General features: G+C 43.8%; 1 protein-coding gene and 1 non-coding gene across 2 annotated transcripts; both read left to right on the top strand.

Moving 5' to 3' along the window:
- The first annotated feature begins 8314 nt into the window (after window positions 1–8314).
- Window positions 8315–22759, top strand: RPS3A (ribosomal protein S3A). Its single transcript, XM_075860359.1, has 6 exons — window positions 8315–8424; window positions 8805–8908; window positions 12389–12576; window positions 15669–15877; window positions 19571–19680; window positions 22588–22759. Exons 1-6 carry the CDS (start codon window positions 8363–8365, stop codon window positions 22707–22709), a joined length of 795 nt encoding a protein of 264 aa, XP_075716474.1. The 5' UTR covers window positions 8315–8362; the 3' UTR covers window positions 22710–22759.
- On the top strand, window positions 15944–16007 carry LOC142722621 (small nucleolar RNA SNORD73). Its single transcript, XR_012874915.1, has one exon. It is a non-coding gene; the product is annotated as a small nucleolar RNA SNORD73 (small nucleolar RNA).
- Window positions 22760–25284: the final 2525 nt, after the last annotated feature.

The following is a 25284-nucleotide window of genomic DNA, read 5'->3' as shown; positions in this document are numbered from 1 at the left end:
TAGAAAACAGCTCCAAAAACGGCCGTAAAAAACGCTTTGAAAAAGGCCACGAAAATCGCGAGTGGCTTAAGAAACGTCTGAAAATCAGGAGCTGTTTTCCCTTGAAAACAGCTCCGTATTTTCAGACGTTTTTTGCTAAGCAAGTGAACATACCCTAAATCTGATATTGATTAGCAGACAAGAGATGTAATGGCATGGGATGCAAATTACATTATGGTTTTAAAGGCTGATTTTTCTATGTAAATGCTCTACATTTAGACATTCCTTCACTGGATACAAGAAAAAAAGGTTACAAAGATTAGATGGACGTTTAGACCATTACAACTGTTGTACGGAACAACTTTGTGCACATATTCTACACTTAATTACACCATTCATTTTGACAGTTACGTCACTGAGGCTACCCAAGGGGGACTCCCGTTAGGTATATTCCCTGGGCAGAGATAAAAAGTAGACGAGGACTTCTTTGAAGTTGGGATAGTCGGGCCGCTGTACTCTTAATCTTTGCCCGGGGAAACTATATCACTGGACCTTCCCTGGGGTAGCCGCAGTGACGTAACTATCTATATATATGGGCAGTTACGTCACTGGGGCTAACCTAGGGGAAGCTCCTGTGACATAGCTTCCCTGGACAGAGTTAAAAAGATTTTGGGGATTCCGGCTGCTTTGAAGAGGGGATAGTCAGGCCACTGTGAAGGTGGGTGTGGGGTACCGCGTTGTTGGACTGGGGGGCACAAAGGCCACGGGAATGGGGCCGGAGGAATCCAGAGAGGGGTCATCTGACTCCCTCCGGTGTTGGGAGGCTGGAGTGCGGGCAGCATGGACAAGGACAACGGAGGAGGTGAGTGCTGGCTCTAACCCTGTGCAGGAAGCTCCAGTGATATAACGGTCCATTTATGGACTGTTACGTCACTGGAACTTCCCGATGTATCCTTTAAATGGAGGCTGTGATGGATGCCTAAACGGTGGCATTCGTCACTCGTAGGTTCTAATGGTATCCGCTTATCGGATAAATCATGAAAAGAGTCATGAGAGTTCATGACGAATCGGTTAAACGCCTGACATTATAGCCTATAAGTCACAGCCTCCTTTTGTCCAGAGAACAAAAACGCAGTGTACACATAGTCTAACATGTATTTAGACATGCCATCAACACTTACGGTTCTGGCTGCTGTAAAGAGGAAGACAGCAGCAATAGCTGGATTGTGAGATTGAAGAAAGCCAGAGGCACTACCAAATGACTTTGTGTGACCCTGACATAGTTTTTCGTTGATGTAGCTTTGTATGGGTGGAGCAAAAATTAATATGATTGTTTCAAGAAAAGTATATAAATACAATAAACGGAGAAAGAATTTATAATCTTTAAATCGACATGTTAATAAGTAACCAGAATATTGATCGAGAGCAACATTGTATTCTCATTTTCTATTGGGGCAGAAGTAATTCATTTACTTGCATAGATAATGGAAATATTGCTGGTCAGCGTGTCATTAAAATTGTTTGACTGCAAATATTATTTTTTTTATTCAGTATTTAAATGTTTTTATTATTCCACATACAAAATGGTTCAAAATATCAACAGAAATGTCATCCATCTTTGATCCCTACCACCCCTCAACCCTTCTCCCACACCAAAAGAAAGAACCACACCAAACTACCATGGCTCTCACCTCACATTTGTGGCTCAGTTACATTTATTACATTTACACCATAGAGCTACATACTTTGCATGTATTATTTTTAAGAGAAACAGCTTTTTCTAACTTAAAATAGTTGTTAACTCTATTTATAAATTATCTTTTTGTTGAGGGATTTTCATATATCCAATTAGAGGCCACTACTTTCCTGGCAATATATAACTGCTTTAAAACAGCAACTTTTTCATATTTTTCCCTTACCAACTCACAAACATACACTAAAAATTAACAAGTCTGGTTGTCTGGAATGAATACCATATATTTATAGACGGAGCACTTCACGTCTCTGTCCATATATGGACAGTGACGTCAGAGGCTTTCTCTAAGAGCGGAATCTCCTGCCGTTGGCAGCCCTCTAGCCGGGGATTCGGCTCCAGGAGTAACCCCTTGATGTCACTGTCCATATATGGATGATGACGCCGGGGGCTTCTCCAGGAGCGGAATCCCCGGGCAGAGCGGGGTCTTACCGCCGAGGATGCAGCTCCTACAGGGAGCTACAATGACACACTTTTCCGGTGCGGGGTGCTAGCTACATGGGGGGGGGTCAGAGGGAGCCCCTGACGCCAAGGCCGGCATCTGCACCTGCAAGTGCTGGGGCCCACTACACTTGGGGGGGCCCACTCGGCCGCTGGGTGCTGACCCTGCCATCGTCACGACATTACTGTCCATGTATGGACAGTGATGTAAGGAGGAGAGAAGGAGTCCCAGGCAGAGCGCTAGCGGCTGTGCTCCGGGACCCCTTCTCTGGGGAAGCCCCTGACATCACTGTCCTTATAAGGACACTGATGTCAGGAGGAGAGCAGTGTCCCAGCCATGCATAGTTCTATTAGTTCTCTGCCCAGGACAATGGCTCTGGGGCTGCCCCTGACAACACCGCCCATATATGGACAGTGACATCAGGGGCTTCTCCTGAAGCAGAATCCCCAGCCAGAGCATTGACAATGCTCTGGCTAAGGATTCCACTCCTAGAGGGAACCCTAAAGGCACTATGTACAGGGAGGGGGGCTGGGTGGCACTACCAGGGAGGGTGGCTGTGTGGCACTACCAGGGAGGGGGGCTGTGTGGCACTACCTGGGAGGAGGGGGCCTTGTGGCACTACCTGGGAGGAGGGGGCCTTGTGGCACTACCTGGGAGGAGGGGGGGCCGTGTGGCACTAGCTGGGAGGGGGAGGCAGTGTGGAACTACCTGGGAGGGGAGGCCATATGGCACTACCTGGGAGGGGGGGCTCTGTGGCACTACCTGGGAGAAGGGGGCTGTGTGGCACTACCTGGGAGGAGGGGGCTGTGTGGCACTACCTGGGAGGAGGGGGCTGTGTGGCACTACCTGGGAGGGGGGCGGCTGTGTGGCACTACCTGGGAGGGGGGCTGTGTGCCACTACCTGGGAGGGGGGGCTGTGTGCCACTACCTGGGAGGGGGGCTGTGTGGCACTACCTGGGAGGAGAGGGCTGTGTGGCACTATATACAGAGGGCACTAAATTTATGGGGGTACAAGCTGGGGGCCTAACTTATATGGGGGCATAAACAGGGCCGAACGTCTATATGGGGGCTCAAAGTGAAGTTTTCTGCTGTTTTACTGCCGACGTGAGTTCCCCCGCAAAGGGCCCACATAGACCTGGAGCCGGCCCTGCCTGACGCCACTGTCCATATATGGACAGTGACGTCATGGGCTTTCCCAAGACAGGAGACCCCGGCCAAAGATCTTGCGTTTCTCTGGCCGGGGACTCCATAGTTGACATATTGATTTCTATGGGAGCTGCCTGGCCGTGAAAACGGACAAAAATATGACGTCCTATTTTTTGACGACTGGTATTCACGGGCCGTTAAAAAAAATGGCCGTATGAATACACCCGTAGAACTAATTTGTTCTAAAACGGCCGTGTAACGGCTGTTGTAAAAACAGCCGTTTTTCACTGTTGTGGGAATGTAGCCTAAGAGGGTTTTTGAATACACTGTTTTCCCTAAGAAGCAGGGTATGTGCACACACAAAATCAAAAACGTCTGAAAATACGGAGCTGTAAACAGCTCCCGATTTTGACATTTTTTTTAAGAAAACTCATGTTATTTCGCAGCGTTTTTTACGGCCGTTTTTGGATCGGTTTTTCTATAGAGAATGAAAAACGACTCCAAAAATATTGTACATTCAACATAAAGGGGTAGATGTATTAGGACTGCGCCAGGCTTAATAAAAAACAAGATAGAGTAAGCTGCAACAAATTTATTATGAGGCACATGCCTGTAAATAAATTTATTGCATCTTTGGCATTTTGTGCGACACTGAAAGAAATCTGTGCCAGCCAGGAGTTCGCGTAGATATCTGAAATAATTGACGCCAGTTTCTGGCATAAATTACAGTAAATGTGTTGGGCCGTGGGTGTTCACGCCCCAGTCGCTAAGCTCCACCCAGGTTTTTTTTTTTTAAAAGGCAAGAGTGGGGGCAAAGGCCTAAAAGTCAAAACTTTTGGGCCATTTGCGGCATTTCTATTTCACCCTTAAAACACGACTTCAATTTACATAAGGTATTTCATAGCAGATCTATATTTGTATGTGATTCAATGGCAATATCGGTCCAAGGGGAACTGCCCATTTATTTTCTCATGGAAGGATAATCAACTCAACATATTGTGGGTGCCTCAATGCAGCCCTTGACTGCACCAAAGGGCCGCACGTCACCTTCAACCAGGGCCTGATCAATGGGTAATCACTCACACGTATGACTTTTATTACACAGCTGTACTTGCAGTCTGTGTTTTCTCCATATATGAATGATTTAGTTAAAGCAGGTTTGGACTTCCCGAGATCTGTTTTTGTTTTTAGCAAAATACATATGGATCACAGACATATAAAATGCTCATTCGTAGAGTGATGTAAATAATAATTATTCATAGATACATGTATAAAATCACCAAACCTAAATATAGACACAACATGACTTTTGGAGATCGGAAAGATACCACAGCAGCCCCATAACAGAGGCATAAACAGAGTAGCTCCGCTGTTTATAGTTGGGCTGAGTACTCATGGCTGTTCATTAGCCTGGGGAAGGAAGCTGTGCCATTTGAATTTGCTTCCCTTGGGGGCCAAACATCGGGCACATGAGGGCCACCAGATCTCTAAAAGAGGACGTGTCACTATGTCATAGAAAGTGAACCAGCAGTCTTACCTTACTACCGCTTTTTCCTGGACTCCAGCGGTCCTTTTATTTTATTTTTATGGCCCCCCTGTTCCCGAGATATGGACCCCGATTTTTTTGGGTGCCAAATATGGTAATGAATCGCATACTATTCAACTGGGCATCAACGCCAGCGATTCTGCTGAGGTGGAACTACCTCACAGCCTCTGACATAGATCAGTGTGAGGCTGCTTCGCACACAGTGCTAGCTCAGCTGATGCTCACTGTGCGAGGCAGGATTCGAAGGGAGAGCACTTCAAATAGCCATATCTCGGGCTGTGGACAGTGGTTGTGGTGGCATAAGAAAGATCAGATTCTTATCTTTTATATGCCACCAGGGTCGTGTAATGTCCACCGGGAAAGTGGACCCACTGGTCTACTCCGCCATAACGGAGTAGCAGCTGGCCAAACAAACATAGGACAGTGGTGCTGGATTATCGGAAGCTGGTTTATGCCGGATTATTGGAAGCTGCCTTGTGCTGGATTATCGGAAGCTGGACTCGTCACGGACACTGGACTCGTCACGGACACTGGACTCGTCACGGATACTGGACACGTCACGGACACTGTACACGTCATGGACACGGATACTAGACCCGTCTCGGACACTGAACTTGTCACGGGCACTGGACACGGATATTGGAGTCGTCACGGACACTGGACTCGTCATGGACACTGGACACGAATACTGGACTCGTCATGGACACTGGACACATATACTGGATATTCACAGACACAAATTTCTGGGAACTGGATATGGAACCTTTGCAGACTAACTCTGGGTTAGAACTAACATTGCTCAGGCACTGAGGAAGGGGACAGAGTTTCTTAAATGGTCCAGGATGTGCTGGGATAGGACAGGGGCAATATTCCTGGTGAGCTGGGGCGAGTGCGTGCGCACCCTACAGGAATAAGCTGGGAGGGGAGGAGAGAGCAGAGAGTGCTGGCGTCCCTGAGCAAGCAGACGCGGATAAGCAAGCTGGGGGCCGCTGGGATGAATGAGACCCGCGACCACTAGTGCTGCAGATCGCAGATCACAACCAGACACAACCCAAGATATCACCAGTTCAAAACAGTTGAGAATAGACACTGTATACTAAATGCATATACATTCCTGATTGTGGTGATATCTCCGGTTGTGTCACAGCTAGAACTGCGATCCTGGTGGCATATGAAAGATAAGAATCTCAACCTGTCTAACCCTATTGTTATGCGTGGATAAGTAGGACTAAAGTTATCTGGCAGTCGCTTATTTTATTATCTCTATCGATGTCACTTACTGTATTAGGGCCTGTTCACATCACTGTTGCCTTTCCATTGAGGGGTTCACCAGACGGAAACCTCCGACGGAACCCCTCTGCGGAAAGGAACGGTGATGTGAACACAGCCAAAGTCCTAACGATCATGTGACAAACCTTGTGATTACCAGGTGTCCTGTATGTTATGCCACGCTGAATGCACTTGGGCACACAAATCATCAAGATTGGCTGCTGGCAGTTTGGTTTGCAATTGCAGACTAGTGACGTCCCAGATGTGCTCGATGAGGGACAAGTCTAGAGATGCTTTAGGCCATGGTAGAACGTTTAGGCCACGCAGGCTGCTCACAGTAGCACCAGCAACATGCGGCCCGGCCTTGTCATGTTGAAAAACGGCTTATGGAACACGTTAGAGAAATGGCCGTACCACTGGTTCCACGGCCAAATCAATGTAATGCCAAGCTGTTAGTGTACCTAAAGAAGACTAGAGGGGTCCGGCTACCGTACATTATGCCACCCCACACCATAATCCCAGGAGTAGAACCGGTGTAACGTTCCCTTGTGAAGACCTCTTTATGGCATTGCCCACGTGTTCTCCAGACCAATCTGTGTCCGAGACAAAAGCGGGACTCATCGCTGAAGATGATAGACCTCCATTGCAGCCGCCATTGCATCTTGCTATGCACCATGATAGCCTTTGAGAGCGGTGGCGTGTGGTCAATGGAACACCTGTAGCTGGACATCTGGCCCGTAGCCCAATGTCATGCAATCCCCATCTGATGGTTTCTATTGACACTGGTTGCTGCCCTAGGCTTGGGATGTGACATCCAATTTTACTTGCAGTACAGAATGGATGACTACGCGCCATTCTTCCAATCAGATAATCCGTCCATGCAGAGGTTCACCTCTGCGCGCCTCTTGCTGTCATTCCCGTTCGTTCTTGTTCTCCCAACCTCCGGGACACGCAACGTTGAACAGTGCTGATATCTCGGCCTAGGCGTGTAGTGATCTGCCGGAGTGATACACCAAGGCCTCTCACTTCAAGGATTCTGTCCCTCTCAGTTTGTGACAAGCGGTGATAACTGGCAGGAAGACGAACAGGAGGCATCGCACAATCATTCCACAACACTTGATCCGATTTTTGAGGTTTCATGTGGCTAAAAAACGTAGCTTTCACTCTGGCTTTTATGTCTCCCACATGCCACAGATTGGAGCGCGGTGCTTGAAAATGTGATCATTTGCAGATCTTGGCGACACCTGCTACTTCCTAGATTGGCATAACCTCGTGGCTTGCCCTTATTGGTGTTGCAATTTCAATGTTGAGGAGTGTAGGAACAATTCCACCTCTTTTTTTTTTTTTTTTTTAATACACTCTAAGTTACGGCTTCAAAAACTGCATCAAAGCAGCACATGTGATATCACCCTAAAGTAAAAGTGTTCCTCTACGGGTATGTTCACATGGCTTATTTTCGGCCCATAAACTGAAGTAAAATCGGAAGCAGAACGCCTCCAAACATCTGCCCATTGATTTCAATGGGAAACCCGGTGTTCTATTCTGACGGGGCGCTCTTTTACGTGTCCGTTTTGAAAACGGCCATTGACTCTATAGAAAACAGCTTGAAAACAGCTCCGTATGTTCAGACGTTTTTTTATTAAGCGTGTGAACAAAAGGAAAAGCCACCAGCCCAAGCCTAAGCACTAGCTTTGCCGGTCATATATCAAATGAACATTTGAACACTTTATTTTAGTGTGGCTTTATACTATTAGAAAATAAGAGTAAATATGCAAAAAGGGACACTTATTTTCTGCACATTTTATGCTCTTTAAAACATACTTCGATATGAAAATTCAGAATAATAAATCCCAGTGTATGACATAAAAAAAAACAATTATAGCTGTGAAACACATGTACAAATATTACTCATTAAAATACCCTGGTATAGAAATGGTTAAAAGAAATATATGAAAGTGACAATCGGCCCCAACATGCAGCGTATGACTATGTGACATTTCCCCTCATTCATGCACAAATCCCCCACTAAATCCATCTTTATGGCCCTTACAGCAAGTATTACGATCGCGCCAGCTATAATATTCCTTCCCTGCAGTTACTCGCATCACCGCTAGAGGACCTCGTTCGTTTTTGTGGCTGTATGTCCGCTTCCTCTCGTTGATCTTCTCTCGTCGTGAAATCTCGCGTGTGCGGCCTGTGCTTCCTCTTTCTCTCCCAGCTCGACAAGATGGCAGTCGGCAAGAACAAGCGGCTGACTAAAGGCGGCAAAAAGGGTGCCAAGAAGAAGATGTGAGTAGAAATATGCACACGACTGTGAGGGGGGAACGTCAGTGGAGTCTCCTGTGATAAGGGACAGGTCAGAAAGGAAAGGATGGCGTTGGTGTGAGGCGGATTACACTTCACTCGGCTCCATGGTCGGCAGCACTGTGCTCTATGTTGTGCACGGAAGACCCGGTCACCATGAGGGGACCGGTTCCGGGCCGTATGTGAGGCCTTGTCTTAGCTTGCTATCTATAGAGGAAGCTTGTAACATATATGAAGCAGTGAGCGCTCCATAGTGGAGTAATTGTCCTCATAGGTATATGATACCAGACATAGACTGTCACATACGATATCCGCACTAGTAATAGACTGTCCCATATCTGAAGTGCTTGCCTTTTTATTTTCAGCGTGGACCCTTTCTCTAAGAAGGACTGGTACGATGTCAAGGCACCAGCAATGTTCAATATCCGCAATCTGGGGAAGACCCTGGTAACCAGGACACAGGGAACAAGTGAGTGATCTCTGTAGATGTGAGTGTCGGGTGCACTTACTATAGTGCTGCATAACTGGCCGGCCAGTAGTGGAGTGAGTGATCTCTGTAGATGTGAGTGTCGGGTGCACTTACTATAGTGCTGCATAACTGGGGGGCCAGTAGTGGAGTGAGTGATCTCCTCTGTAGATGTGAGTGTCGGGTGCACTTATTATAGTGCTGCATAACTGGCCGGCCGGTAGTGGAGTGAGTGATGATCTCTCTAGGTGTGAGTGTCGGGTGCACTTATTATAGTGCTGCATAACTGGCCGGCCAGTAGTGGAGTGAGTGATCTCCTCTGTAGATGTGAGTGTCGGGTGCACTTATTATAGTGCTGCATAACTGGCCGGCCGGTAGTGGAGTGAGTGATGATCTCTCTAGGTGTGAGTGTCGGGTGCACTTATTATAGTGCTGCATAACTGGCCGGCCAGTAGTGGAGTGAGTGATCTCCTCTGTAGATGTGAGTGTTGGGTGCACTTATAGTGCTGCATAACTGGCCAGCCAGTAGTGGAGTGAGTGATCTCCTCTCTAGATGTGAGTGTCGGGTGCACTTATTATAGTGCTGCATAACTGGGGGGCCAGTAGTGGAGTGAGTGATCTCCTCTGTAGATGTGAGTGTCGGGTGCACTTATTATAGTGCTGCATAACTGGGGGGCCAGTAGTGGAGTGAGTGATCTCCTCTGTAGATGTGAGTGTCGGGTGCACTTATTATAGTGCTGCATAACTGGCCGGCCAGTAGTGGAGTGAGTGATCTCCTCTCTAGATGTGAGTGTCGGGTGCACTTATTATAGTGCTGCATAACTGGGGGGCCAGTAGTGGAGTGAGTGATCTCCTCTGTAGATGTGAGTGTCGGGTGCACTTATTATAGTGCTGCATAACTGGGGGGCCAGTAGTGGAGTGAGTGATCTCCTCTGTAGATGTGAGTGTCGGGTGCACTTATTATAGTGCTGCATAACTGGGGGGCCAGTAGTGGAGTGAGTGATCTCCTCTGTAGATGTGAGTGTCGGGTGCCCTTATTATAGTGCTGCATAACTGTCCGGCCAGTAGTGGAGTGAGTGATCTCCTCTGTAGATGTGAGTGTCAGGTGCACTTATTATAGGGCTGCATAACTGGCCGGCTAGTAGTGGAGTGAGTGGTATTGTAGAGGTCATTGGCTTTGTCAATAAATGTTTGGGACAAAAGCAGTTATTTTTTTTGTTTTTTTTATTAGATGTGGTTTAAAAGGAAATCTGGTAATTTACTGGTTTGATATTAAAATGTAATGTCTATTCAACCACGGTGTCCCGTCTCCCATGCCATGTTTACATGTAGTCAGGGGTCAGCTGGTATGTCTGAGTACAACATATGTACAGTGTCTATGCAACTGTCATGTGACCTCCATTATATGTGGCTACCTGACCGACCACTTCACGGAGCATTCTGTATGTGTGGAATCTGTATATAAATCTGAGTGGTACAACAAAGGGGTGGGGCTAAACTTTGAACACATCAATGACCACCCATATGCTTTTTTTCACAGCGGTCATTAGCGGTACTTATGCCACAGTGCTGCCTTTTTACTGAGCTGTGTCATAAGCTGGGCACAGGTGTCAACCTGTCTATAGATGACTGCTATCAGCTATCTCTGATGCCGAGGTAAATTCAGACTGTGGCATCTAAGCGGTTTCAGGGGGAGGGAGCTCCCTCTGTCATTTCATTGACACCAATGCGATCGCAGTGTTCTGATGGTTTCCTAGACAGCTGTGGACTTAGAGGATCTGTCACTAGTTTATTAATTCCCTATCTCCTAACTAATATAATCTAATAGGAGCTAATAACTAAAGTGTAATTTTTATTTTTCAAAAGTTTAATTGCAAAGTTATGTGCATTTTTCTAAATATGCTAATTGGTCTATACTTGCCAAATGGGAGGTGACTTATCACTCTGGCCGGTGTAATGTTTTCTGTGTGACGCTGTCCAATCAGCATCATATAGTTGTCCTCTTCCCAGCCAGCAACATGGTGATCATCTAGTATACAGCTTCCATTCCCAACTGTGTTTTAAACTGGTGATGCCTCCGGTTGTTTCACAGCTAGAACTGTGATCCTGGTGCCATATAAAGGATTAGAATCTCATCTTTCATATACCACCAGGACCACTATATAGGTGGTCCTCAGCCGGAGATATAGCTGTTTTTGAAGTGATCCCCCTTCCCTCCAGCCTCCCGTCTCTCACACTGTGTGAAGCAGCTTCATGCTGATAGGACAGCGTCAGAGGCTGTGAGGCAGGTTTTAGAAAGAAGCTCATAAATATTAAAATAAACTTTTTGGGACACAATTTTCACTAGCATTAACAGTGTGGCAGCGCCTATTAGATTAGCTAGGAGATTGGGCATTACTAAACTGGTGACAGATCCTCTTTGACGAAGGCCCCCAGGTCTGCCAACAGTGGGTATCTATTTGGCTCTGCCAGAGGCAGACCCTAATAGACTGCCTCTCAATATTAAAATAACTGACCTAATACACTTCAATTCAGAAGTATTGCAGTGTATTATAAAAGTAATAAAACTATTGCATAGTATAGTCCCAGAGTGCGACTAAAACAAAGGTGGAAAAATAGGTCAATAACTTTTTTTTTTTATTAAAAAAAGATAACCGAAAATCCAAAAAAATAAGCCCTCATAAAACTGCGCTGCTGGAAAAATAAGTTATTTCTTTGTTTTGGTCGCCATATACTAATACTTTAAGAAGTGTTTTTATCGTGCAAAAGTAGTAAAACATAAATAAAACTATAAAGATCTTGGTGTCGCAGTAACCGTATTGACCCAAAGAATAAAGTTTTTGTGTTTATACCACACAGTAAAATAATAAATTAGCGGATACTTGGCCTCTGAAGTGCCCTCCTTGCCCGTTTGCAGCTGCTTCAGTACCGGAAGCAGGTGCCGCTGCAGCCAATCACTTGCTCAGAGGAAATAATTGTCTTATTTCTGGGGGCCCCACCAATAGAATGGGGGTCTCAAGCCTCTCTTCCTACTCACTGCACGATCCCAGTGAGGAAGAGGTATGAATAAAGTTGAGGAAGTGTGTTCCCTGCCGCTCCATTCAAAGTCTATGGGGCTGACAGAGGCAGCAGAGTAGTGATTTGGTGAAAATTGCTACAAAAAAACGCAATTTGATCATAGAAAACCAGCCTCAGGCTGTTGGAGGACTGGATTTCACTGTATGCAAAACTATTATTTGATCAGCCTGAGATGAAAAATTGGTGCTATTTTCTGTGTATAATTTGACATATTTGTATTTAACATTAACGTTCATTTCCAGTTATATTTATGAAGTGGGAATAAACGCTTATCATTTTGGGGCCGATATATTGTCAGTGATTACCAACTTGAGATCATTCTGGTTTTTCTAATTTCCCTCAATAAATTGGTTGCATTTTTTCCTCTCAAAGTGCTTAGTATTTCCTATGTTTTGCTCAAAACAGAAATTGCTTCTGATGGACTGAAGGGCCGTGTGTTTGAGGTGAGCCTGGCTGACCTGCAGAATGATGAAGTGGCTTTCCGTAAATTCAAGCTGATCACAGAAGATGTACAGGGCAAGAACTGTCTCACCAACTTCCATGGCATGGATCTGACACGTGACAAGATGTGCTCAATGGTCAAGAAATGGCAGGTATGTCCTTGGCCGTACAGTACAAGGCCTGTAAAGGGGTTTTCCCGTGAAGGACTTCTATGACCTATCCACAGGATAGGTCCTAAATGTCTGATAGATATGAGTACCACCTCTGTGACCTGCACCTATTTCCAGAACGGGGCCCCCTAAACCCCGTTCAGCTGCTCTGTGTTGCGGCTGAATGAGGTGAATTCCGACCATACATATATTTTGGTATCACCGCATTCGTAACGACCCCAACTATAAAACTACAATGTTATTTTTCCCGCACGATGAACGCCCCAAAAAAACCTAGAAAAAACTACGACAATCACAATTTTTTTGGTCACCACCCCATCCAAAATAAAGAATAAAAATTGATAAAGTCGCATGTACCCAAAAATAGTACCAATAAAAACTTCAATCCGTCCCGCAATAAACAAGCCCTTACACAGCTTTTTTGACTAAAAAATAAAAAAATTATGGCTCTCAGAATATGGTGACACAGAAAATTCTTTTTTTTTTCTAGTCAAGTGATTTTATTGTGCAAACGCTGAAAAAAGGGAAAAAACCTATATACATATGGTATCGCCGTAAACGTATCAACTCGCAGAATAAAGTAAAAATTTCATCTATAGCGTACGGTGAAAGCCACAAAAAATAACTAAAAAAACGTTGTCAGAATTCCTGTTTTTTGGTCAGGATTGCAAAAAATATTGAATAAAAAGTGATCAAAAAATCGCATGTACCCCAAAATGGTACCAATGAAAACTACAGATTGTTCCGCAACAAATAAGCCTTCACACGGCTCCGGTGGTGAAAAAAATAAAAAAAGTTCTGGCTTTCAGAATATGGCGATGCAAAATGTGCAGAGCGTTCCAAAAGCGGATAAGATCGGGGGCGCCATTTATCAGTGAGACACCGGCCACATATCTATGAAATATTATTTATTTACCGCATTATTATACCCTCTTATTATGCCCTGATGTACCCGGCACAGATTACACATGCCCCACATCATAAACTGAAATACCAGTAAAACCCCAAACAAAACTACTACCAAGCAAAATCTGCGCTCCAAAAGCAAAATTACGCTCCCTCCCTTCTGAGCCCGGCAGCGTGCCCAACCAGCAGTTTGTGCCCACATATATGGCATGGCCATACCCTTCAGAACCCGCTTAACGTTTTATGAGGTATTTGTCTTCTGTGCCACATACTGGGCACAACATATTATGCAATAAAATGGCATATCAGTGGAAAATTGCAATTTTCACTTTGAACCATCCGCTTTGCGCACTATGACTTAATTGAGCGTTATGGTGCGGGGGTTGATGTATGGAGCTGGCTCACGTGCTGAGCCGGCTCCATACATTGCGGGTGTCAGCTGTGTATTACAGCTGACACCCAGGACTAGTGGACAGGAACAGCGATCGCTCTGTTACAGACGCCTGTAAGAATAACAATATACTGCAATACATTAGTATTGCAGTGTATTGTACCAGTGATTCAATGATCGCTGGATCAAGTCCCCTAAGGGGATTAATAAAATGTGTAGAAGAATTATAGTTATTAGTAGTGAGAATTTTTATTTTTTTTTTAAGTTAAAAAAAAGACAACTTTTCCCATTTTTCATCTAAAGTAATGTAAAAAATATGAACAAAATTGGTATCACTACGTCCGTGAAAGTCCGAACTATTACAATATACCATTATTTAATTCGCACGGTGAACACCTTAAACACATTTAATAATTGAAACCGCCAAAATCGCTGTTTTATTATTTTTTTGTCACCTTAGCTTTAAAAAAAAAAAAAAAAATGTAATAACTTTTTAATCACTTTTTATGTACCAAAAAATTGTACCAATAAAAACGACATCTCCTCCCGCAAGAAATAAGCCCTCACACCACTTTATTGATGGAACAATAGAAAAGTTATGGCTCTTGGTAGGAGGGGAGTGAAAATCTAAAATAAGAAAGCAAAAAATGGATCAGTCCTGAAAGGGTTAATTAATTTCTAATGACAGTGCACAAGTCCGTAAGCCGCGACCGGAAGTAGTAATCTTACTGTCCGGCCGCGACTTCCGGTCCACAAGAAAGTGGCGCCGGACGTCGCTCGGCCGAAGACCTTCAATTTGGACTGTGTGGGAGCGGCGCATGCGCCGTTCCCACACAGACGGCGTACAGCATAGTGGATGGAACGGGCCCCGTTCGCATTCTCTCTGGGGCTGTATGTGCCGTATTACATGTCTGTATGCGTCGTTAATCGACACATACAGAGATGGAAAAAAAATGGCAGCCCCCATAGGGAAGAAAAAGTTACAAAATAAAAAAGTAAAACACACAAATAATTTTTTTTTAAATAAAACACTAAAAGCAAATTGATATAAAAAAAAAAATGTCCCCGACACCCGTCCTTTAAGATTGCGAAGGAACTAATGGTGGCAAAAGGTTTCCGTCTTTGGTTCTGATGCAGCCAAGTATATGGGAGTTAAGTCTGTATTTGCGAATTGCGGATAGCAATTATGCCCTACGCTCTAAAACTAGATTCCTAAAAGTCAAATGAAAAATACTTATTTTAATGAATCACCCCCCCCCCCATTGATTCAATAAGCCCACCATACAGAGTAACTAGGAACAAGTTGTTACCCATGCCATTACCCACGTAAATGTTAAGAACTGGAGTATGGCATAAAGAAACAAAATGGTGGTTCATGCCTTTTTGTTACGTTCAAAATCCACGTAAGGCAATCACTAGTACATATTTTTATTTTTTTTTGAAATGCTTGTCCTTGGTTGTAAGTGTGTAATTATGGGGAGCATTGTGTACCTGTTAAGTCAGCAAATAAGACTTTAAATTGTGGGAAATCCTTTTTTATTTTTCATATTCTAGAATTGTTGGGAAAACTGAAGGTCTGACCATGAATTGCTTTAAGACCATGGCAGATTAATTTAACATGGCTTGCATCCTGTTAATTATGTTGTACACTGCACTGGGGCACAGATCAATGCCCCAAAGTGCACTTAAATGCATGTGTGCTCAGGCAAAATGCGCAAACATGGTCAATAACTAAACACGTTATAGTACTTATGCTAAGCTGTGTTGTCTTACATAGACAATGATTGAAGCACATGTTGATGTGAAGACTACCGATGGCTACCTTCTCCGTCTCTTCTGTGTTGGATTCACAAAGAAGCGCAACAATCAGATCAGAAAGACTTCCTATGCCCAACATCAACAAGTCCGTCAGATTCGTAAGAAGATGATGGAAATCATGACCCGGGAAGTGCAAACTAATGACCTGAAGGAAGTTGTTAATAAGCTGTAAGTTTGTCATCTGCATGACCTAAATGATAAATAACTTGCTGTCACTTTTATGGTACCTTGTGGGATGAATGATGACATCGTTTCGGTCCCAAATGACAATCTGTGATTACTATTGAGATCTGAGATTCCCACTTTGGAGCGGTGTTCATGAGTACTATACTTGCTCTACTTAAAAAGGCTCTGTCACCAGATTATAAATGCCCTATCTCCTACATAATCTGATCGGCGCTGTAATGTAGATAACAGTTTTTTTTATCATTTTAAAAACAAAAATTTTTGAGCAAGTTATGACCACTTAATGCTAATTCATTTCTTAATGCCCAACAGGACGTTTTTTTAACTTTTGACCAAGTGGGCGTTGTAAACAGGAGTGTATGACACTGGCCAATCAGCGTCATACACTTCTCTCCATTTGTACAACCGCACAGAGTGATCTAGCGAAATCACGCTGTGCTGTCATACACCCACATTAACTTTACTGAAGTGTCTTGACCGTGAATAGACATCACCTCCAGCCAGGATGCGATGTCTATTCACACTCCCGACACTTCGGTAAAGTTTGTGTGGGACTTAATCGCTGCACAGCGTGATCTCGCGAGATCACGCTATGACGAAATAAAAAAAATCTTTACATTGCAGCACCGATCACATTATGTAGGAAATAGGGCACTTATAATGTGGTGACAGAGCCTCTTTAAAGCCTATTACAACTCTTCTATGATCTTATAATAACATTCGTACCCTGCTGCTTTTACTCCTCTAATCCCACCCCCCCTTTTTTTCTTCCCCTTTTTACACTCCAACCGGGTGACGCTGACTGTCTACACATGTAATAGATCTGTGGTCCCTATAGTATATAACCTTTAGGGCGGATTTACAAGAGCGTTTTGCGCGTGCAAAAGGCACTTAACAGCTCCGTGTGTCATCACCCTATGATGCGTGGCTGCGTGATTTTCGCTCAGCCGCCATCATTATGACACTGTTTGTAAACAGAAAAGCACGTGGTGCTTTTCTGTTTTCAATCATAGTTTTGACTGCTGTTGCGTGAAAAACGCGCATCCCACGGAGGTGCCTCCGTGTGGCATGCGTGATTTTCACGCACCCATTGACTTCAATGGGTGCGTGATGCGCGAACAACGCAAAAATATAGGACATGTCATGCGTTTCACGCATCGGACAAACGCTGCGTGAAAATCACGGACTGTCTGCACGGCCCCATAGACTAAAATAGGTCCTTGCGATGTGCGTGAAAAGCATGCGCGTTGCACGGACGTATTACACGTTCGTGTAAAACCGCCCTTAGGGTGACTTATGACATCTTTGCTCCGTTATCATAATGTCCATTTGTCATGTGTTCTACAGTTGTAGAATTTCCTATGATGGCTCATGATAACACTGCTCCAATGTCATGGTCAGCTTGGGATTCAGCTACAGCCAACTACAAGACTACAGGACACCTTTTTGAAGGTCCTCTGCTAAGTTAAATACAACTAGGGACAAATAGTGCTCAGTAAATCAGGCCAAAAGCTGTTTTTTTTTTTTTCAAAGCTAGGTTGCTGTGAGGCACCAATAGCTAGTAAGTGGTTGGAGAGACCTTGCATTTCTATGAGGACAGCTGTGTTCACGCTCGGTTGTCTGAAAAAAGGAGTGCTTCTATGGATGGAGATAGGTTGCTGTCTGGCAGCGGCTTATCTTGTAGTCGTGTTGGATAGTTTTAGATCACAGCTGTCTGGTCACTATTTGTTGATATATGTGGTCAGGTTTAGACTTTTGCCACTACTAGATTAATTCTGGGAAGTGAAGTTTGTAATATGGAAGGGTTGTCATGGTCAGCTTGTGAAAAGTGGCGCACTTCTATACCACGGTCATGCAGCCTCTGGCCAGAAGTCAATCCACCTGGTAACTGCCATCTTGACTATTTCTGTGCGTGGTTTTTCTTAGCCAGCTGTTTGGCATATGTCGAGCTGTGTGCTGGTTTATATAGTACTGGTAGAGCGAAAAATGTGTGCCACTACGACTGTTAATACTTCACTATTTAGTACATGGAAGACACAGGTCCTTTCTACATCAATAGATAGAAGAAACCATCTTCGCTGTTGTGGCTTAAACTTGGGTGTGTGCTGATATGGGTTAGAGACAAATCTGAAAAATTAGTACAGCAGCTTCTTTGAAGAGTCTCTAGACTGCATATATACAGTATAGAGAATATAGAAACTAAGGATGCAAATTAGGAGCTTTGGAGACTGGCACTAGGGAGCAGGAGAATGTGCATGCACACAAAGAGAACCTTTTAAAGGCTATGGGCACTTTTGTCATGGCCATAATGATTTTTGTATGTTAATGCAAATTTTTGGACTGCAGGTAACCACGGTCAGCTGCACTCTTCTCTCATTTATTTTCAGACTACCTGATATTCAGTTTCCAAGCTGCTCTAGTTTCACTTTTTTCTCATGTGTGGGTCTCTCTTCCAGTAATACATGCTGGATGTAAATTGTGTCCAGGCTGCTGCTGCCTTCACTAGCTTTCATAAATCGGCACTGCTTCTCTAGACGCTAGCCTGTGTGATTACTCCTCAGATTTCCTCCCTATCTACACTCTACCAACAGCTTGTGTGATCTGCCTCCCTGAACACTTGCATGCCTTCCCAACTCTGATCTTCTGTGTACACGCTTCTTTCCTTTCTTGCTGCTATCTCGAACCGATAGAAATAGCAGATTGTCATCCCCGTCAACAGAAGTATATTGAAATTAAAATTTGCCGAACAGCTGTCTACAGGAGCTGCATAGACTCTACAGCAGCAAATTGATAGGAATTCCCAGCCTGAATAGACTGATAATGGAGACCAATAGACGTTTTCTGCTGTGCAGCAAAACACTAGACTTGTGATTTATCCTGCCCAACATACCTTTTAAATGTATGGCAGCGATTTTTTTTTTGCAAATCTTTAAAATGCCTGCTCTACTTGCATCTGTTTAAGTAATTATCTGTATTAATAAAATAACAATCCTGGAGAACCTTCTTTTTATTTTTTAGTACTCTGCACTGTTATACCTCAGTTATTCCTCAAGGAAGCTTAATAAATTGACCACTGGGTGTTGCCATTCCTCTTGTGGAACAGGTGTCCCTACAGTATGATACTGGTTGGACAGTGTAGGGACACTACCTCAACTATTAAAAAGAGCCTCAGATAATTTTAACCCCTTAAACCGTTTAGGGGGCTAAAACAACATGATCGATTGCCTTTAACACCCAATTGTCAATTTATTCATACATTTCTAGGAGGAATAACGGGAACGACACAACGCAGAGTTCCAAGAAAAGATGCTCTAGGCTGGTTATATTATAGCGAATGCAATTATTTGTTCGTCTCTGTCACCTGTTTATAACTGCCCTATCTCCTACCTAATGTAATAGTAGCTTTGATATAGAGAAGTCGTTATTAAAAAAAAAAAAGAATTTTTACAAACAAAAAAAACAAATTACTTCTCTACATCAAAGAGACTATTACATTAGGTAGGAGATAGGGCAGTTATAAACGGATGACAGAGCCTCTTTAATACAGACCGGTCAGGAGAACTGACCTCTTTAGCCTTTTTTTTTTTCCACTTTCCACAATGATTCCTCAATTCAATTTGAATTAAAATAAATATAGTACTGATTTTAATCTGCCCTAATTTGCATTCATTTTAGGATCCCAGATAGCATAGGCAAAGACATTGAAAAGGCCTGCCAATCTATCTATCCTCTCCATGATGTATATGTTCGCAAAGTCAAGATGCTGAAAAAGCCAAAGTTTGAGCGTAAGTACTTAAACTTAAAATTTGGAGGTCCTTCGTTCTCACTAAGTTGAAACTGATTTCTGTTGTTCTTGTCTCTAGTCTATACTTGTGCCAACTATGGTAATGTGTTTTGAACCTTTTTTTGCCCACTGGTTGACACATTATACACATCTATACAAAAGTAGGAGCGCGAAATGAGTTTGCTCTTGAGCAGCCTCCCTTGCATGTGACTGTACTTTAAAACGCACCTCGTGTTTCAGTGAAAAACTATTATAGTGCAGGAGTGTGCACTCTAAGGCTTGGTTCACACTGTTTTTTGCAGGCAGAAAATCTGCCTCCAATTCAGTTTTAAATTTTCAGGCAGATTTTGCTCTGCCTGCACGCCGATTTTCGCGACGTTTTTCGCCCCCGGGCAAAAAACCACTGCAAAATACGCTTTCTCTGCCTCCCCATTTAAGTCTGACCTCCCATTGACATCAACACCCAAAGATGGGGCATGTCCCTTTTCCCACAAGCCGGTTTTTCCGCTCGCGGGATTAAACGCCTCCGCCTCCCATTGAAATCAATGGGAGGCATTTTCGGCCGTTTCTTGACGCCGTTTCCGCGTAAAAAAAAACCAAACCTGTGAACTGACCCTAGTAGTTTTTTCTAAATCGCTTGTATTAGCGGTCTTCTAACCGCAGCACAGACTGTGTAAACTCTGTGCTGCCAGCTGCTCAGAAACAATTCAGTCAGTGTCCTGTTCGTCTCCATGGTTCCTGCATCCAGTACTCTATAGCACTGGCGGCGGTTCTGGATATGGGAGCCATGGAAACTAGCCGGGCGCCCTATCTCCCACTGAAGTTATGAGCCGCTGGCAACACAGACTTTACACAGTCCATGCTACTGCTAAAAGTAACATGGCTAATACAAGTGATTTAGAAAGACTTTTATAGAGCACACTCCTGCACTATGATCGTTTCACTGAAAGTGGAGGTACACTTTAAGCTTTACCCGCCTATACTGTATTTACTGCTTTCAGTGCATTGAGCTAGAACACTTACATTTTAAAGTGGGCAGTAATAGTCTTACATGTGTAGTAGCATGGGGTTAGCACTATTAATTCCTCTAGCATGTAGAGCAAAGCACTTTATCACAGGTCTTCAGTTAGAGGCTGTCACCACTTTATAAGTGGTCTATATTGTATATGATGTGATCAGCGCTGTAATGTAGATTACAGCAGTGTTTTTTATTTAGAAAAATGATCATTTTTGACGGAGTTATGACCTGTATTAGCTTTATGCTAATTCGTTTCTTAATGCCCAACTGGGCGTGTTTTACTATATGACCAAGCGGGCGTTGTGGGGAGAAGTGTATGACGCGGACCAATCAGTGACCAATCAGCGTCATACACTTCTCTCCATTCATTTATACAGCACATAGCGATATAGCTATATCGCTATGTGCAGCCACATAAACACACTATACTGTTACTGCAGTGTCCTGACAATGAATACACCTTACCTCCAGCCAGGACGGGATGTGTATTCAGACTCCTGTCACTTCTCTGTGATTTACAGCACGGCACGATCTCCCTGTAAATGACAGTTTACAGCGTAATCTCGCAAGACTACGCCTGCTATGCTGTAACAGAGAAGTGACTGGAGTCTGAATTCACATCACGTCCTGGCTTTAGGTAATGTATATTCATTGTCCGGACACTGCAGTAACGTTAGTGTGTGTGTATATGTGGCTGCACATAGTGATATAGCTATATCGCTAGTGCTGTGTAAATGAATGGAGAGAAGTATATGACGCTGATTGGTCAATGTCATACACTTCTCTCCACAACGCCCACTTGGTCATATAGTAAAACACGCCCAGTTGTCCACTGAGAAACTCATTAGCAAAAATGATAGTTTTTCTAAATAAAAATCACTGCTGTAATCTGCATTACAGCGCCGATCACATGTACAATATAGGCCACTTATAATGTGGTGACAGAGCCTCTTTAAGAAAATGGCTTTTGTGTAACATCCAGTAACTGTTTCGTGCAAATGCCAGGTTTCAAATCTAACTTGTGACATGTGCCAATCACTTGCCTATCCGATATTTTATGAAATATCCTGTGTATATGCCATATATTTTTTTTGTGGCAGAGCCATAGTTGAGATTGTTTCATTACAAACCTTAGCTTATAAAGGACAGTCATTTGGACTATTTAATTATACATATGTGGTCAAATTGGCAGTGTCTATATGCCCACATACTACACAAGCATGCTTGATGGTGGAGACCCTCGTGTATCAAAGTAGGCTACTTTTACTGTGATTTGGGTAGAAATATGTATCTTTAAGGCCTAATCACACGACCGTGGTGATTTTGCAGTCCACTAAGCCACTGATCTGTTGCGGTCCGTTTGTAAAAAAAAAAACCTTCCGTAGTGCATCAGTGTCTCAACGGTATTCACAGATCTGCAAAAAAAAATGCAGGGACGTTCATACACAATGGGCGTCAAATGCAGTCAGAAAATGACATGTCCTGAGTTTGTGGCCCAGATTCGCAGCCGCCACACGAATCCGTGAGCATCACGGTCGTGTGCATTGGGCAAAATAAACTAATTGGTCCGTGCGCTATTTGCAAAATAGCGGATAGCACAAAAACCACCGTTGTGTGCATGAGGCCTAATAAAGCATTGTGACATACAACCCCTTTTGATTTGCTTTCTTGAATGAATTGTTGCGAACTGTTCCATAGTGTGTGTCTCGTTCCTTCTACTTAGTGCCTCCCTTTTTACACATGGAATTCTGGCTTTGACAAATAAAATTTTAATTGATTGCAGTTGCTTCTAGTATTCTCTATTTTGTCCATATTGTCGTTAGTCCATGCGTGTTTAAAGTAGCTGTTCAAAACGATTAAATTACTTATTTATTTTTTTCCTTTCTGCAGTGGGTAAACTTATGGAGCTCCATGGAGAGGGCGGTGGTACTGGAAAGCCTTCTGGGGATGACACAGGCGCCAAAGTTGAACGAGCTGATGGCTATGAGCCTCCTGTGCAGGAGTCTGTCTAAGTTGCTTGATCTGAAGTAACCTACAAAAAATAAACTGTTCTATATAAAAACACTTGTGTACTTTTTAATAATCGTTAGGTTAGTTCCATGCTTTGCGGTAGCGTGCTCACAGCAAGACCATATGCGTGTAACTGCGAATTGCTGTGGTTTTGCAGTTTAGTTATTGGGCATGCTGTTAAAAAAAAAAAACGCATTCAATAACCACATCACAAAACTGGTAAAGTGTGTGGAATTGCCATGCGACACACTACTGCAACGTGTGAACCTAGCCTTAAATGGGATTCACTTATGGCACATCTATGAGATAGGCCCCCACCAGAGTGATGACCTGGCTTGATACCTAGACCACAAGGGCCAATTTCTGTGTTGGGGGGGAAAACCCTTTTAATATAACCTCCTTCCACTGAACAGGTAAATGTTTGAATCTTAACCCCTTCCCGCCGGATCACGTACAGTAACGTCATTAAAACTGGTGTCTTACCGCATTTTCATGTTACTGTACGTCATGGAGATGAAGCTGGCTCAGGAGCTGAGCCAGCGACATCACCGCCGGGTGACAGCTGTATGTTACAGCTGGCACCCTGAGGTATCGGGCAGGACCGGAGCTAGCCTCCGATCCGACTGATTAACCCCTCACATGCTGCGTTCAATAGAGATCGCATGCATGTGAGGAGTTTATAGCCACCGGCACCCCAGCAACGTGATCGCTGTGTTGCCGGTGGCTGCAAAGGCGATCGGAGGGCTAATACTTACCTCCCGATCAGCCTGTAACGGAATCCTCCTATGCCCCGTCGTCGGCGGGGCCCAGGAGGCTTCCGGTACTATCGGCAAGATGGCACAGTCTCCGCTTCCGGCTCAGAAGCTGAGCCGGCGTCATCAGCAGTGGGTGTCCGCTGTATGTTACAGCAGACACCCCGATGTATTGCCAGGAACCGGAGCTAGCTCCGATTTCTGGCATTAACCCCTTCGATGGTGATCGCTGCGTCCTAGAGGTTTGTAGAAAATCGGCAGCCTTGCCATGCGATGGCAAGGCTGGCGACTGTTACTATGGCAACAGGAGCCCTAACAATGGACTCCTGTCTGCCATTGCGTAAGCTGATTAGGCCGCACCCAGAGGCGGAGCCTGATCGGCTTGCTGTCAGTGAACAACTGACCATTCCAATACATTGCACTACATAGCTAGTGCAATGTATTAGAACATCAAACAAACAGTTGGACATTCAAGTCCCCTAGTAGGACTAAGAAAAAGTGTAAAAAAAGTTAAAATAAAAGTTGTAAAACCTACAATAAAAGTTACAAGTAATAAAATAAAACACAATCGCCCTTTTTCACTTATCAAGTCATTTATTATAGAAAAAAATAATAGCCATACATATTTGGTATCGCCGTGTCCGTAACGACCTGAACTATAAAAATATTATGTTGTTTATCCAGCGCAGTAAACGCCGTAAAAAAAACAAACTCAAAAACACTGCCATAATTACTGTTTTTTTGGTCACTGTCTTCCAAAAATTGAAATAAAAAGTGATCAAAAAGTCGCATGTATCCAAAAATGGTACCTATAAAATCTATACCTCGTCTCGCAAAAAACAAACCCTCACAGCTCCATCGACGAAAAAATTAAGTTATGGCTCTCACAACATGGCGACAGAAAAAATACATTCTCTTTCCAAAAGTAATTTTATTGTGCAAAAAGTTATAAAAAAGTTCTGTAAATTTGGTATCACCGGAATCGGACTGACCCGCAGAATAAAGGTAACATGTAGTTTATAACACATGGTGAACGCTGTATAAAAAAAAAAACAACTAACAAACTATGGCAGAATTTCTGTTTTTTGGTCACCTGGCCTCCCAAAAAAAGGATAACAAGTGATCAAAAAGTCGCATGTACCCCAATATGGTACCAATAAAAGCTACAGCTCGTCCTGTAAAAAAAGATCCCTCATACCACTACGTCTATGAAAAAATAAAATAAGTTAAAGGCATGGTGTCGCCCCAAAAACATGTTTTTTTTTTAAAATTTAAACATTTAGTGTGTGGGTGATTAAACATTGTTCAAATTTTTTTTATTTTTTTCGCGAGTCAGGAAACATTATAAATTTTTTCAAATTTATAATACTACCCATTTTTGGTCACTAGATGGAGCTGTTTGGAGCTAGTTCCCAAAATTGCAGCATTGCAACATTGGGTTAAAAGCTATCGCTCTAGTGAGCTCTCAGCATCCCCCCCTCCTTTATCCTGGCTAGTGCCGGGATAAACGAGGGGTTTGAAAGGTTTAACCTCCTACACTGTGTGTCGCCATTTTTTGAGGTAACCCACAGTGTAGTAGGTTTACATGCAGTAGTAAACACACACAAACACTAACATACATTGAAATCGCTTACCTGCTCCTGCCGCCGCGGCCTGTCCGCTCCCTTTGCTGCCGCTGTTCCATGTGCACTTGTCCGGAAGCCGCGACCGGAAGTAGTAATATTACTGTCCAGCCGCGACTTCCGGTCCACAGGAAAATGGCGCCGGACGGCGCCAATTTCGAATAGGACTGTGTGGGAGCGGCGCATGCGCAGTTCCCACACAG

Source organism: Rhinoderma darwinii, chromosome 1 (assembly GCF_050947455.1).
Source record: "Rhinoderma darwinii isolate aRhiDar2 chromosome 1, aRhiDar2.hap1, whole genome shotgun sequence".
In the NCBI taxonomy this organism is placed as follows: Eukaryota; Metazoa; Chordata; class Amphibia; order Anura; family Rhinodermatidae; genus Rhinoderma; species Rhinoderma darwinii.
This window is presented reverse-complemented; position numbering and strand designations above follow the sequence as displayed.

Coding starts and splice junctions, on each gene's coding strand:
- RPS3A (XM_075860359.1), top strand. CDS start 8,363: ATGGCAGTCGGCAAGAACAAGCGGCTGACTAAAGGCGGCAAAAAGGGT. Junction 8,909..12,388: donor AACCAGGACACAGGGAACAA/GTGAGTGATCTC, acceptor TGCTCAAAACAG/AAATTGCTTCTGATGGACTG. Junction 15,878..19,570: donor AAGGAAGTTGTTAATAAGCT/GTAAGTTTGTCA, acceptor CATTCATTTTAG/GATCCCAGATAGCATAGGCA.